General features: G+C 34.6%; 1 protein-coding gene and 1 pseudogene across 1 annotated transcript; one reads left to right on the top strand and one right to left on the bottom strand.

Annotated features, from left to right (window-relative positions):
• The first annotated feature begins 1,920 nt into the window (after nucleotides 1-1,920).
• Nucleotides 1,921-4,996, top strand: LOC127623805 (uncharacterized). The gene is made up of 5 exons (XM_052098325.1): nucleotides 1,921-2,146; nucleotides 2,654-3,141; nucleotides 3,231-3,389; nucleotides 3,645-3,737; nucleotides 3,968-4,996. The coding sequence occupies exons 2-5, from the start codon at nucleotides 3,013-3,015 to the stop codon at nucleotides 4,280-4,282; spliced, it is 696 nt and encodes a 231-aa protein (XP_051954285.1). The 5' UTR covers nucleotides 1,921-2,146; nucleotides 2,654-3,012; the 3' UTR covers nucleotides 4,283-4,996.
• A 2,488-nt stretch (nucleotides 4,997-7,484) lies between these two features.
• Nucleotides 7,485-16,742, bottom strand: part of LOC127623803 (protein enabled homolog) — a 150,247-nt pseudogene continuing 140,989 nt past the window's right edge.

Raw genomic sequence — 16,742 nt, forward strand, 5'->3', positions numbered from 1 at the left:
CTGCTTTTGTTAGAAGGACTCTGCTAAGAAAGGATAAATCTCTTTGAATCCAATTATTGAACATTAACTTTCTTTTTTAAGTCTGGGTGAAAAATTAATGTCTTGACTTACAGAATACTTTTTTGAAATATGAATACCAAGGTACTTTACACAATCTCTAATGTGTACATTATCCACTGATAATTGGATACATTTGTTGGGAACTGGGTTTCATATAAGAAGAGGATTTCACATAGGAATGTTTAATTTCAGGCCAGATGCATCAGAAAATAAGATAATAATAACTAGAGCTTGGCAAATTTGCTCTTTATTTTCCAAAAACAGAGTTGTGTTATCGGCAAGTTGTGAGATCCTTATCTCCCTGTCAAAAATGGCAAACCTTTGATATCAGAGCTATTTCGAATAAGTAGGGAGAGTAATTCTACAACTGTTAGGAACCAAAAAAAAGGAGATATTCCACAACCTTGCCTTACCTGTCATTTTTTGGGGAATCTGTTAGAGGTATCAAATTGTAAGATGACAGCTATTAATATCCTTGTACTAGGCAAGACAATTCAGTGGAAAGAAAGAAGACGGACAAGCGACGTCATGTTTTTAAATGTGTAAAATTTTCAGAAGATTGTAAACGTTTTTTTTTTTCTTTTTATATTTGAGAAGTCAATCTAATGTTTAATAAACCAGGGTTGACCTTTATCACGTTGTGATCATCAGGCAGTACATAATATAATGTATTTTTGAAATACATAAATGAATCACTAAGACAAGATGCATGCAGGAATTCATCTGTGTTGTCTTCTTAATATTTACAAATGGATAACAATTATGCTTTTAACCGCTTATTTCTGACCTGGCCTGTGTATTGAGATGCACGTATGTTCTATATAATAAAAACATTGAATATTGTTTTTGTTGTTGTTTTCTGTACCAATTAATGTTTATTAATACACTTATTAGGCTACTTTAATATCAAATCATCTAAAATATGTAAAATAGTAAACATGAAACATTAAAACAATGAAAGCTAAAAAAAAAAAAAAAATTCAGAAAGTTTAGGATAAAATTCTACACCACTAGCATCAAAATATGGAAAAAGCCCTTAATACTTAATAGGTTTAATATTTGAAATACCCAATTTCTAGATTTATTGGAAGTACATTTTATTCTTGTAGGTTACACTCCATTTACACACCATTTATACTACATTATATTTGGGTAGTTGACATGAAACCATTTACCATATGTTGTTTTTTTTTTTTGTCTGAAATATGCATACACTGTAAAAAACCCAACTTGAAAAAAGTTTAAATGACTAGTTTTGTTGTGTTGGCTCAGCAAAAATCCATGAAAAAGTCAGTACAACTATTTTTAATACACTTATTCAACATAAACCAAGTTTTTTTCCATAAACTTAAAAAGATGAGTTTTGTGAACAAAGCTTCGCAAGTCCATTCAAAAAAAGTTCTGCCAACTTATTAATTTGAGTTAAGTCAGTTTCATTTAGAATCTGCCCTCCCATATAATAAAATGCTAATTTTGGAATAAAATGCAACCATTTGTTTACGGGACAATGAAGAAAAATGTTTTTAGGGATTTTTAAAAGAACTTAAGTATAATTTAGAACTTATTTTAATTATTATTAATAATAATAATTAAAACATGCATAGGCCTACTGCATAATTGTATAATAATGTAATTTCACCATAATAATACATTATTATAAGTAGTAGTAGTAGTAGTGCACGGCATTATACGTAAAAAATCTTCCTGATTTCGGCCAAATTATGTTCCAGGGTTCAACCATATGGCCGAAATCAGGAAGATTTTTACTGTGAAGTTTTGTTAACAACAGAAGTGAGCGCCATTGCTCTCAAAACAGAACACAATTAGCACGTGGGGACTTTATTGCATTGTTATATTTAAATAAACCAAACATTAAAAAAAATATCAGCATGTTTTCTGATGAACGACTGCATCATTTTCTCAAGCGCTAAACCACGCCCTCAGTATTTTGACCGTTGCGCATTCTTGCTGCGCGTCAACGTCAACTTTTTAATGCGGGAGAAACAACTGTTCAGCAAACTGCCGAAGAAGAATACTTAAGAAAGAAGAGACAGCACGTGGGCGATTATCCAGAGGAATCTTTATGGTGAGTACGTTTATTTGGTTTTTGATGATCAATGTTCATTCTTTGAGTCACATTTTTCCTAAATTAGTCGATATTGGTTAATTAGGAAAAATAGACACTTCTACCTTTTCTTTGTAAATTATCAACATTCCTGAATGTTTAAATCTAACTGTATTTTTAAATCCTGTTTTATAAAATAAATACGTTTTTGTCTTTTGTTGCGATGGATTTTGCTGCACAATTAAATTGCGTTGGAAGTCGTGCATATGATTCTGCTGCAGCCTCGTTAGCCAGATTAGCTCATCTGAAAGCCTTCCATCGGTTAATACTGTACTGAGGAGGCCCAACAGTAGAAAGATTGCTTTATATAATATTCTGAGGAGATAATGATTATTGATAATATAGGGGATTTTCAAATCTGTGCAGCAGTTGCCATACAAAAAAAATTCACGGTTTATTTAATTGTTCATTCATTAATTTGCCTTTTAATGAACCTGGTCATTCACATTTGTGTATTTTGTTTTACAGATCTCCAATGAGAGCACACTTCATGCAGTGTAGGTACTGTAAATACACCTGTGACAGTCAAAATCTGCTGCTGAGACACTGCAGGCTCAAGCATTGGCACCCAGGCCGACGTGTACCATTATTGTGCCTGTACTCTGAGTGTGTCTGCGCTTTCAATTTAAAATGGGAAATTACAGACAAAAATTACGCAATACTGGATGTAGTGAGCTTGACAATAGAAGAGATGATGGTTCAAGAGTTCCCCAGAAGAAACCAAGAAGATCAGAAATCAACTTTCTCCCAGACAATCCTGTTGGTTTGGATGATGCTGCATTGGAAAATGAAAGGGAACATCTTGAGCTTGAAGTAAAAAAAGGAACATGGACATTACAATACTGAACACCAAAATGGAAACCACATTCCCTCTTAGAAGAAAAGAAATAGTCAATGAGCAGCCCTTGGTCTCTGTCATCAAAGAAAGATGGCCTGGCCTCTTTTTGCAGGAGCAAGTAAGTTACATTTTGTCTACATAATTTTGTTATGATTCTTTATAGACTTAAATGTTCGCAGATATTTTTTTTCTCTTTCACTCCCTCAGCTTTGCGCAGAGTTTCAAAGGATCACTTGTGTGGACCTCAAAACGGCTTTCATGACATCTCTGAACAAACATAGCAATGCCCTCATCAAAATGTATCGAGCAAAGAGTAAAGACCTTGCAGATGAGATGAAAATTATCCTGGACCATTTTGATGAGCAGGTATGATTCATATACATATGAATCCCTTGGAATAAGTGGTTGTATCTGTATATACAAAAGATTATTCATTAAAATAGGGAATATATATAATTGTCCCTACATTAAATTTGTTTTAAGCTTTTTGTTGTCAGTTTTTGTGGAATTTTTGCCCTGAGTCCCCCTTCATTTCTGACACTTTGCCCATCCTAATACATTTACTGCAAGGAATCATGAAGAAGTAAATCGTAATTAAAATGATTTATTTTCCTCCTACAGACAACAAACATCCTGTCACACAGATACACTACGGCTCTACGGGGACTCCCCTTGTACCTCAGGGAGCGTGATGCAATATCCAAGACTTGTCTGGTAGGTTTTAAATTTTCAGCTCATATTTTCATTGATCACAATTCTTTTATGAAATGTGTGGTTATATTTAATAAAGGTGCTGACATGGTTTTCATGTGGCTCGTTTTCATCGTGTTTACATCAGGTTAGCACAATGTGCCATGTTTTGTTTGCAAGAGTTTATTTGAGCATTGAATTTTCTATTTAAACTTCTGAACAACCTTTTTTCATTAAATGTATATATTTCTTAGGACACTGATTTAGAGGAGACTTATGCAAGAGGAGTGAAACTGGGCATCCTTGAAGTTATGGAGGATGACATCTCGCAGGCAACAAAGAGATGTCTTAACTTCAGCATCATCCTGGAGGAAACTGTGGTCATGGAGGACCTATCTGACTTTCCCACTGCTTTCATGGTACTCTTTGGACTTCTCTATGCGCTAAATATTGAGTATCCAAAAGGACTAAAATACACATTTGAGGCAGTGCAGAACATCTTTGTGGGATTGGGAGAAAAGTGCACCAACAGAGTTCAGTCCCTGAAGAATAAGATTTTCACTGTATAGAGCAATTTAAGATGCTTTGAATATTTTCAGATGCTTTTATGGTTGGTGGGTACCTTTGGCATAATAATGTTTTTGTTTTTATGTCGCTGTATATTGTGGTACTGGTGCATTTTGAATTTTTAAGACTTGGTCTTGAATTCCCTTTAAAGTGAAATGCTTATTTGTTTACTTGATATCCGTTGATATACTGTTCAGTCAAACTAAATGTTTCATGTTGAGGTGTGTCAGTGTTTTTTAGATGGGTGCACTTCTATTTTAGACCATGCTTCAAATTTTGAAAGTTTGTTCCTTCTACATGCTACTGTTTAGACACACATTTCATATTCAGTGGCAGTGTTTTGTAAAACTGCTTTAACTGAAGCGTTTAATTTTTGTATTGCAGTATTGAATCACTTTGGTTTAAATATTTGTGAATGTAAAAATTTGGTATCACAGGATTTTTTTTTTTTTTTATGAGATGGTGGTAGCACTACTATCATTATTGATGCCTATCTTTGGCAGGATAGCGCAATTATACATTTTTTTATTTGTTTCCTGTGAGAAATATTTAAAGACCAAAAAGGATTAATCATCATGTTGTCATGATGATGGCTAATTAAAATGCCATTTAATTGCCTTCAACAGGTTGGTGAAAACATTCTTATATTGCTCTTTGGAATAAATGTTTTGTTAACATTCTCACTGTTTTCAGTTCTTGACTTGGGCAATGGTATTGTAGTTTCCAGTCGTAACATATTATTACTTAGTACCAATTTCCAATAGCATTTTTTTTGTTCACTCAACTTCAGACATTTGAGTTCTACATACAAAATCTTTTGTATTGGCACAACTTAAAACGTTTTGTTATAGAATAGTTACACCTCAGAAAACTAACAATCTTAAGTTAACTCAACTAAATATTTTTTGCATCACTGACAACTTCATTTAAGTCAGTATAACTGTTATTTACAAAAGTTGAGTAAACAAGAAAAGGCTAAAGGAAATTGGTACTAAGATTTTTTTTGTTGTACTGGCTTATTTTTTTTTACAGTGTAGATGTGTAAGGGAACATATATCTTAGGTCCTGTGCTGGACAATATTCCTTGTTTTCCACTGAAGAATGAAGATTTTTAGAAGAATTTCTCAGCTCCTTTGGTCCATACAATGCAAGTGAATGGGTACCAAAATTTTGAAGCTGCAAAAAGCACATAAAGGCATCAAAGAAGTAATCCATACGACACCAGTGTTTTAATCCATATCTTCAAAAGTGATATAATAGGTGTGTGTGAGAAACGAGTCACTTTCACATTCTTGTTGGGTTTTTGGTGATTCACATTCTTCATGTATATCAACCCTTAATGGGCAGTGAGAAGAATTTATAACAAAAAAGGACTTAAATATTGATCACATCACACCCATCACATCACTTTTGAAGATATGGATTAAAACAGAGCCGAGTTAAAGTTTTGGAACCCATTCACTTGCATTGTATGGATCTACAGAGCTGAAATAGTCTTAAAAAATTAAAATCACAGTGTATGTTCTGCAGAAAAAAGAAAGTCATACACACCCGAGATGGCATGAGCAAATATTTGAATTTTCATTTTTGGGTGGACAATCCATTTAAATGGTCCTGTGGTGACAAATACGTTTTCTTAAAGTACAAATATTCTATGTCGTCTTTCAATTAATATGTGATCACACAACTGCTGGATAACTGGAACATTGTCATTTAAAACAGCTTTAGATGAAATATAGCAGGTCATACCACAGTAAGCTGTGAAAAAAGCTTGACGTCAATTGTCTATGAAGCTGTGCTTATTTGACTAACATGTTTGTCAAGTCCATTTATCTGGGGCCAGTCAAAGCGCAAATCACAATACAAAGGTTGACAGATTTCTGTTATATTATATATAGCTTAAGAAGTATATATAACTAGATTTTTTAACTAAGATTTTTGTTACCTTAATTTTTTATAAAAATGACCACAAAAATAACGTCATCCAAGAGTTTTACAATAACAAACAGCCCATATGGCCTCCAAGTCCCATTCTCAAATAAAACTTGCTCATCGCAGAACAGTTTCTCAGTGGGTATGGCGGTAAGTAAATGCACTGCAGATGTTGGCATACTCCACTTCCGCTTTTGCAAAGTTGCATTCACCTCGGGTGAACTGAAGCAATGCACCTACACGCTTGATCCAGGAGCCACCACGAATCTTTCAACTGCAGTTTACTCATGAGATGTTGGTGTTGTGCTGTTCATGGGAAAGAATAGCGTAGTAAAATTGCACTTTTGTGTTAAACATAGAGCTATGAGATAGCTCTATCCACGCAATGCTCATCTTTTTTTGGTCTTTACTTAAGTATTGCCTTCTTCCGGTTTCCTCTAGCTGAAGTGTGGTCACTAAGCAGCGGCAAACAGAAAAGCCGTAACATTTCTGCAAATGAGGGATGAAACTGGGATGATGTCATGTTGTACAAAGTCTGTACTCAAAGCTACTTTAGTAATGTCCTTCAATATATTTACATGATGTTTAGCCCATAATTTGTGGCCAGAACATTGAAGCTCCAAAAACCACACAAAGGCAGCATAAAAGTAATCTCTAGTGGTTAAAATCCATGTCTCCATAAGCAATACGAAAGGTGTGGATAAGAAAAAGATCAATATTGAAGTAACTTTTTACTATAAATCTCCACTTTCACATTAATTTTTTTTGTCGATTTGCATTCTTTGTGAATATTGCCACCTACTGGTCGAGGCTGGTCAAAGGTGGAGATTTATAGATAAAAAGGACTTTAGTTTTGTTTGTGGGCAAGAAACATCAATATTTAAGTTCTTTTTATACTATAAATTCTCAATGCAAAAATACTACAGGTCACAGACTACAGAAGAAAAAAAAAGTGGAAGTGAAAGTGGAGATTTATAGTCAAAAAGAACTTAAATATTGATCCATTTCTCACCCACACTTACCATTTTGGCAAGACATGTATTGAACCACTGGAGTCATATGGATTACCTTCATGCTGCCTTTGTGTTTTTTGGAACTTCAAAATTCTGGTCACCATTCATCTGAATTGCATGGACCTACAGAGATGAGATATCCTTCTAAAAATCTTAAATTTGTGTTCTGCAGAAGAAAGTCATAAACACAATTTTTGGGTGAACTATCCCTTTAAATTCTACTACATTACTGAAATAAACATATGTAAACAGCATCGTATTGCAATTTTTATTTAATTTGCTCAAACAAAACAATGTTAGCATATAAGAAACTTCTAATTAACATGAAAACAGTATGGTACAACATAAATGATAAAATAGAAAGATAAGGAAACCAAAAATTGCATTTCAGGGACATTCAGCTGAACTTGACAAGCACGTTAGTCTCGTCATGTACTGACAACATGATCAAATTCCTGATAACATTTCTCAGATCTCATCAGCATACATGATCTTAACATAATACAAACCACACCGTAATGCTACAGAAAATGACACAGAGAGAAGAATGTGAATGCATGTTTCATTTTAAACAAAGATCTTAAAAGCTTCCTTTGCAACCCACTGAAGCAAAATGCAAAAAAAAAAAAATGAATATAGTTATGGCAGGCCCCAATTTATACGCTTTTATTTTTTTACATGTTAAATGCAACTTCCGAACAAGGCACAAACCATGAAGATCACAAACGGGTTTATCCAGGAATGAATCAACCCTGATCAAAACAATTCACCTGCTTTACCTAATCAACAATACTTATTTGTTTTTAAAACAAAGGTGGATCCGCAGTGTGTGATGCTGGGGATTGTTACCGTTTAGCTTTGGTGATATTGCCGATCACAGAGTGACAGCCATTTTGCCAGCAATATAATCATTTGAATTTCTATGGGTTTTTAAAGTGCAATCAATGCTGTAAACACTCCATACAAACTTTCTGATTCCTTGAGAGATTGTTTTGAGTGATGGTGAATGGAAATAGTTTTGAACGACATGAGTAAAAAGACAGGGGAAACGGCAAACTCATGTTCTCAATTATAAAAGCACATCTTCCAATAGAAGTTTCCTATAAAGCATGTTGGAAGATAGAGCAAGACTAAAATCAGAACGGAGTGTCTTCCAGTGTGCAGAAAAAGGTCAAAGCAAAAATAATAATAGAAAAGACAAAAAATTCCCAAAGCTATTCAACCCGTCCACTGCGAAGTGTTACTTGGCCCTCATTAGATAAATACGTATTGTTTAGTTGGTAGACACCCAAAGCAGAATGAATATGTTACAATATATGATCTTTTGCATCCTTGAATGCTAAAAAATAAAACGGTAAAATGGACTGTTGAGTAAAATGTTATACCCCTGCAAATTTTTATGGCTATAATGAGGAGTCCTTTGTGAACCACACTTGGTTGAATATATGTAAGGTGTATGGAGAACTGCATTCATCCACAGTTTTGAGGGCAATGTTGATGATTAAAGAAAATAAAAGACATGGTATGGGAAAATGACTAACAATGCTACACTTATTGCTTATGAACTGAAACCTAAATTATTTTTCGTGGCAACCGTTTTCCCCTTACCTCCCATAAGAAGTCATGCACTGAAAATCGAAAGAAATACAAAAGAGACTATGGTGAATAAAAAGATCATAGTATTTCTGGTTAGCACTATCTACAAATACGGTCTAGTCGACGTTGGCATCAACCTTCAATTCGATTTGCTAAGAGGATTTTGGTAAAGAGCTACAATGGTGTACAGTAAAAAGGCATTGTTTCTCGTGATCTTCCCAAACAGTTAGCAAACACACAAGACGAATTAGGTATACATGTAACAGTGGCTCATTAGAGACAGCCTGTCGAGCATTACATTTTGAAAAGAGAATTCTGAAATAATAATAATAAAAAACTGACCAAAAGACTTATCGTCCCAAGAGCGATTAAGCTACCTGACATGGCCATGGCGTACATTAGAAGAGGTTGACTGAATGACTTGCCGGTATAATGTTTTATTTTGTCATTTTAATGTACATATTCTGGTTAAAATAGTATTAGGAAGGAAGACAAGCATTAGAGTCCTGCAGCAATAGACCATATAGACTCGTTTGGTTGGCCAGATTCAAGGTTTTGCTCTATACAAGGCCAACCAGTTAACAATACTTCAACAACACCACCTTTTAAATTCATTAACAACAAAGCCTGCCCTTTGCTAAATAATGTGCCACAGAATGAATATCATCTGCTTGATTTACAATTTTTCTCTTCAATGGTTAATACAGTATGCAGTTCAGTAATAGTTTGTGTCTTTATCCGTCATCTTATCATCTTTTCATAGTAATCCATTGCAAACTGACAGTCACTTCCTTAAGACTGTGTCCTGATCCCCCCCAATATTCAGGGGTTTTCGGTGTATGGCGTTGCTTTGAGGTATCTGGGTAACCTCTTGCTGTACGCTTCCTGTGCCCCCAACGCTCAACTTCGTTCCGGCATCGACCCTTAATAGATCTTCCAAATTTAACATGGTTATTGTGATCCCCACTGGTTAAAACAGTAAATTTCCATTTCATTGCTTTTGAGATAGTGTCTTAAACTGAAGCAGACCTCTGAAGTGATCGTATTTAAAAATACAGGTGCATTGTACTCCCCTATGCAGAGCTTGACTTGCCCAACTCCTCCCTGATTGCTGCAAACACAAAGACAACAAAGAAATTAGAAACAACATATTTAGATTTACGCTGGAATTCACAGTAGCTGTTAAATATTTGGACAAACCCACTTTATTATTTCTATTTTCCATATTTTAGTGAAGTTATGGAAACTATGAATGGAAGTATATGGAAATTTCTGTTGTCACCAAAAGGTTAAACGAATGAAAAATATGGACATATCCTTAAAGGGATAGTTCACCCAAAAATAAAAATTCTCTCATCATTTACTCACCCTCATACCGCAGAACACAAACAAAGATTTTTAGAAGAACATCTCTACTCTTTAGATCCACACAGTGCAAGTGAATGGTGGTCAGAACTTTGAATCTCCAAAAAAAATAAATAAATAAATAAAATAAAAATAATCACATAAAGGCAGCATAAAAGTAATCCAGAAGACTCCAGTGGTTACATTTATGTCTTCAGAAGCCATTTGATAGGTGTGGGTGAGAAACAAATCAATATTTCAGTAATTTTTACTATAAATCTCAACTTTTATTTTCACTTTCAAAATGTGAACGTGAAAGTGGAGATTTATAGTAAACACCTCTCATTTCTGAAAATATAAATGTAAATAAATGTAAATTTAAATGAGTCATGGATTATTTTATGCTGCCTTTACATGCTTTTGAATCTAAAAATGTTTTTGGTAACTATTCACTTGCATTGTGTGGACTTGAGATAGTCTTCTATAAATCTTTGTTTGTGTTCTGCAGAAGAAAGTTAGATGGCATGAAGGTGAGTAAATTATGAGAATTTTTATTTTTGAGTGAACTATCCCTTAAACCAACTTCTTGCGGTATCCACTTGGGGTTATTTTAAACTAATATTAAAAGATTATTCATGTACTCTGGGCACTTGTCGGATGATTTTCTTCACTATCTGGTTCAACTTATCCATTTATTTATGTATGTAATTATTTATATGAAATTGCAGCTTTTTAAAGTTACTTTAATTGTAGGCAACATTTATATTTGTCTACAAAACAAATTAAGCATACAACCACAGGTTACTAGATCAAAATGTAAAGATTATGTGAAATGTAAATTCAGTCAAATGTGAACAGACCTTTTGACTGGTAGTGAATATCAGCCATTCTTGAAGTTTGTAATTACTACAAAGCTTTTAATATATATATATATTTTGTAAATAAAATGTAAAAATGTTACCATCAATTAGTTCTTCTTTCAGCTTTGATAGTTCCTTCCTCATCTCATCTAGAATATCCTAAGAAGCAATAAAATACATGTACATAATTAGAATATTATTTGTAAAATTGTAATGACATCCAATGGATCTTGTCACTGAATCATTTTCATATCAGTAAGATAACATATGATAGACACAAAAAAATGAACTGTCCTAATGACAATAAGCCAAGTAAAAATGCAGAGGAGACACCAAATTATTATGAAATTGTATCAATTAAATATGACTTTGGCAAAGAACTAAATGACAAGACGACAGGATAGATATATGGATAATACATTTAGACCAAAACAAATTCTGTCACTTTAATTACAGCTGCTATTAGTAACCCACTACCACCCAAAAATGTTGTTCCCTTGCCGCTTAGGAAAAAAGCGAGTGCAAGGCAACTTGAGTAACTGTATGCTCAGATAAGTAAGACTCCTACATATGCCTGCCATATCTAATATGATCATTCATAGAAGAGAAGGGAGGTATTGCCTTTGTAGAAAGAACAGTAATTGGACACACCCACAAAAGCATAACTGTGTACTTTGAACTAGTGTTTCGCCCTCTGCTGCTTCAGGAAGTGCTTGTATTTCTGTTTTTTTCCTTTTTTTTCTTTCCAAATAAGAAAAAAAAAGAAATAGTAAAACTAGTTTTAGCAACACATTACTAACAAGTTCAGGAAGTAATTGAGGAAGTAAAAAGACCCTGTACGAAAACTCTCAAGGGCTAAAAGGTTAAGTGACTTTCAGTTCCAATTTGTAACTTCTTGATTTCGAAAGGTACCTGTTTCAATCTGTCATAGTCAAGAGCTTCTGTTGGCACCCCATTGGCACTTATGGATCCAGTAGGAGTTGGTGTAGACCTTGGTCTAAATGAAAAGAGAAATTGTGTGAGGCAAAGCTCTTTTATTTACAGAAACAAACACTATGCAGCCAAAATGCAAGGCAGAAGTTTAGTGACAAGCTTTAACGTTTCAGATGTTAGAGGTTGTCCAGACTAAACACATTCTTGTGCAAAATAAAAAGCAAGAGGAAGCTCAATTAATAGACCAGAATGCAAGTGTCTCAGGGCACATTTGTAACTGTTGGAAGTTCTTTTTAAGTTAAAATTGAATGGAATAGAATCCCCCCAAAAAAAGAAAGTGGTCAAAAACTTTCATTTAGCAAATGGAAAAACAGCATGGATGAATGCAATAACATGTTCGGTGTGAATATTCCTAATCAGAGTTGGTGATTCATCAATAAACTCAAGACAAGTGTGAGGACATTACGAAGAAAAATAAAAAAGAATTTGAGATTTCAGGTACTTGAAATGCAGCAATACAACTACAACCAAGTTCTTCGATTTGTATTCAGCTGCATTTAGTGTTGTACTGAAATGGTAATACACACATCAAGATACATATACACTTGTGATTTAAGGGATGTTCAGTCTGAACACATCCTTGTGCTAAAAAAGCTAGATGCAGCGCAAAAAAATAAAACAGAACGCGAAAGAAATTTTAAAAACTTGAAGTACTTTGAACTTGACAGCACCTTTGCGAGACTAAATGCAATGGCCAAAGATGTCCATCAAGTGTTTACATAGAACCATCATTTTAAAACAGCACAGATGCATTTGTGTGAATGGCCCCTAAGGTTCAAACCCAACACATTTGCATAGTGTATTCATTCAACCAGAAAACAATTCAAACCGTTTTCAAACCACTGCAAACCCCAAATGCTAGAGAGACACTGAAAGTTCTTCATTCTCCATTGAAAATGCATTCACACTTTAAACCACACAATACAACTCCCTTATCATGCTCATGCTGGTCTGTAGTTGAATCAACCGAAACAGGATACTATTGCCAACACAATAATCACCACAGGGTGGAACACGGGAAATTACGCTTCATCTATTGCAATCGGAAAAGGAATTACAGCTTTGGGCAGTTGAGTTGCCTTGTCCAAAAAGGAAGTACTAGCCAAACGTATAAGAACACTATGACCCAGCTTACACTGTATGAGTCAGAAACTTGCAGAGATAAATGTGTTATGCTTGTGTGACGAGGTGGAGGGTGTGGCTGGGCTGTGATGGTGCACAGCCGGCGCTGAATCAGCTGATCAGCGGGAGAGCGAGATAAAGGGGAGCCGGAGGCGCCAGTTAGAGAGAGAGAGAGAGAGAGAGAGAGAGAGAGAGAGAGAGAGAGATGCACGTGGCCGTGTTGTGTGTCTCTCCTTATGTTTTATGTTGGTTTAAGTTTGTTTACCATTAAACTTGAAGTTGACTGTTCAGCCGGTTCCCCTCCTTGCCCATTCTTATACTGTTACAGCCTGAGATACAAATGTGCCACAACTAAAGTCTTTGTTAAAGATTTTCCAATTTGTAGGTGGCATGATAACTTGTCTCCCCAGAATAATGAATGCAAAATTGAACATGTCTATTTGTAAGGGGAGGGGAAATGTGTGTTATCTTTGGAGGCAGGTGGAAGAATTGGCAAAAACTCTGATAATACATGACACTTGATATCATCACGCACATAGAGTAAGGCTCATTTTATCAGGAAACTCTTTAAAGCTGTGCATGTTAGCAGTGTACATTTTGTTATTTTGTTATTTTATTTTTTTTTAAATACTCTTATCCCAGCTTAATGTGCAGACACAACTAGAGTATAAGGAAGCCATTCGTAGATTGATTCCCCTGAAAAGTGTAAACATTGTGACTCCGGCACTAAATTATTGGTTTGTTTGAGCATCCTGACCAGACCAAAACGGCAATATTGGCTCAACCAATGGCGCATGTTTGGGGCGGGATTATCTGTTTGTCTTTCATGAAACACAAGAAAAAATAAATGTTTAATTCTTTTCAACGTGATCTCATTAGAATTTGTTTGTATTCTTACATGAAATTTAGTTCTAGCAAACTTACATTCTCTTACAGTGTCTAAACATCATCATTTCTGTATTAAAAAATATGGAAATGTACAAATGCTTCCGTGCACTGTTTTAATTAATAATGCATAATTCATAGAATTAATCAGTTAATTGTAATTATTAAAATGCCATCACATTTAAGGCAGTTGACATTAAATTACATTTTAATGGTTTCATTCAGTTCTGTGTCTTTTCTGCAGCCCTATACAAAGTTTTAAAGGATTATATCACTATAACCAAAAATAAACTTCAAAATGTTAAAATTAATAAAAATGCTGTAATCGTTTAATCATTTATTGAGCATTACATTAAATTTTTGTTTGTCATGGGTCACAAAAGGAGTTTTCGAAATATGCTAAAAAACAAAATAAACCACAAAAAGCACCATAAAACAATAATAAAATTAATCCATACATTTGTTAGCTATAATCCAAATCTTCAGACTGCTTTCTGTGAAGAACGGACCCAAATTCAAGCTTTTTATTTAACGATATCGTCTCCATCGGCCGCCACGCGTCACCCCAGATGTAACGGTCAACCCGCGTTGGTTTCCTTTTCAAAATTAAATAATTGCCACCTCTAATATTACGACCAGCGGTTTTACGGCAGTAATGTCAAATACTCATTGGCACTCAAGTGTCTAGTGACTGTTTGCAACATGCCGTATTCTGCGATGTATGAATGTTTGAATGAGTTATGTCAGCGCCGTCATAGAGTGGAGAAGATTTACAGCAATTAAGCATTTCGGTTTGACTCTCCATCTCACATATTGCTATTGTACGCCGTCAGGGAGCACATCAGCTTTTGGACTACATTTGTACTCATTTTGCCATTTTTCTGAAATTATTGCGATTAAATTGATCTGCCCGTTACATGTTTTATAGGTGTAATAAATGGTTATGTTAGGTTTAGGAGTATGTGTGGGATCAGTGGCTGTAAAATATATATAAATGAATATATTGTAACAAAATGTTTTGCTGCTGTACATTAATCTACTTGTTCCATGTTTTTATATTGTTGAAATGCAGTTATGTTTAGAGGTTGGGGTAGGGTTAAGGGATCTAAAATATCTATAAAACAGTAAAATGCACAAATATATTTATAATCGCTTCATTTATTCAAACATATTTTACGTTTTAATGCTGTAAATACGAAAATATGTTTACGTTTTAGATGACTTCAAATGTCCATATTGTATGTTTTAGTGTCAATCCAAAGATGTAAGTTTAAATGTTACAAATATTAATGTAAAATTGCGTATATTTATGTTAATTAGTATAGCTACGTATATCAGGCTGATCTTTTTGTTGCATTGAATTTAATGCAACAATTTATGAAAGAATGGTTTTACACATTTACACCAAAAACTGTACATTAAACGTTCGACTGCACACCTTGAAGGGTTCACCGAAAAATTTGTGCCAAGTTCCTAACATCACCTTTTGCATTTGAAGTGTATTGTTATTAGAATAACATGAGGGCAAGTAAATGGTGATAGAAATGTACATTTTTGTCTGAACGGTTCCTTTAATCTTTTGGGAACCACAAGATAAGTGATGTATAATAATATTTCATGGTGATAATATAGTTGGCAACAGTAGAAATGTTTTTGAATGGGAAAAAAAAAGTGAAATAACTGACAATCACTACACCCCTCATCCTACTTTAAGAGCAGTCTCAGAAAAAAAAAAAACTAAAAAGATGTCTCAAACTAGCCTCGTATACCTGTTTAAGGAATCATAGTACTTTTCAGTACTCGTCTGATTTCTCCATGGTATATCCCGTCTGTGAGAGTAAAGAGACTAACCAGTCAGAGGGCAGCAGCTCTTATTGTGCTAAATACACTAGGTCCAACTCTTAGATATCTCTTCAAAGTAGCCTTATTGAAATTTTTTAATCGTTTTTTGAGGAAAAGCCTGAAAGGATGGCATATTATAAGCAGAGAGGAAACCAAATCCTTCAAAAAAAAAAATGCTGAAACGCACTGGTAACAGGCAGATCTGGTGAGAAGCAACAGCACTGTGCTTTAGTAATGTCAATCATGGGACCCGACTGCCTGCATTCTGACATGCGATTCTATGGGGCCCCCGGCCGCAAGCATGTGATGCAAAGCAGTGGAGGCAAACAATAATTCCAATTAGGTTTAAGATTACGGGATCTGCTAAAGATCCCAAAGAGATGATGTTTTCTTCAATACACAAGACTCAAAATGTATTATACACACTCATCAAAACAATAACATGCAATTATTACCTTCCAATGACTGGTGATTTGCTACCATTCATGGTATTTGCCCTCTCCCAAGGCTTTCTGGGCATGTCTGTGACAAAAAAAAAAAAAAAGTAGAAATTACAAACTAAATGCCATGTTAAACTTAAAGGAATAGTTCAACTAAAAAAATAAAATTCTCTCATTATTTACTCGCCCTCATGCCATCCCAAGTGTGAATGATTTTCTTTTTTCTGTAGAATACAAGCAAAGATTTTTAGAAAATCTCAGCTCTGTAGGTCCATACAATGCCAGTGAATGGAGATCCAAAAAAGCACATAAAGGCAGCTTAAAAGTACTCCTATGACCCCAGTGGTTTAATCCATGTCTTCTGAAGCAGTCCAATTGATTTTGAATGAGAACAGACCAAAATATAACTCCTTTTTCACTAGACATCAGCAGTCT

Source organism: Xyrauchen texanus, chromosome 30, assembly GCF_025860055.1.
Source record: "Xyrauchen texanus isolate HMW12.3.18 chromosome 30, RBS_HiC_50CHRs, whole genome shotgun sequence".
NCBI classification, from domain to species: Eukaryota; Metazoa; Chordata; class Actinopteri; order Cypriniformes; family Catostomidae; genus Xyrauchen; species Xyrauchen texanus.

What these genes read in the sequence shown, in the direction of transcription:
- LOC127623805 (XM_052098325.1), top strand. Translation starts at nt 3,013, where the DNA reads ATGGACATTACAATACTGAACACCAAAATGGAAACCACATTCCCTCTT. An exon ending in GCCTCTTTTTGCAGGAGCAA is followed by an intron (nt 3,142 to 3,230) that starts GTAAGTTACATT and finishes TCACTCCCTCAG; the next exon opens with CTTTGCGCAGAGTTTCAAAG. An exon ending in TGGACCATTTTGATGAGCAG is followed by an intron (nt 3,390 to 3,644) that starts GTATGATTCATA and finishes TTCCTCCTACAG; the next exon opens with ACAACAAACATCCTGTCACA.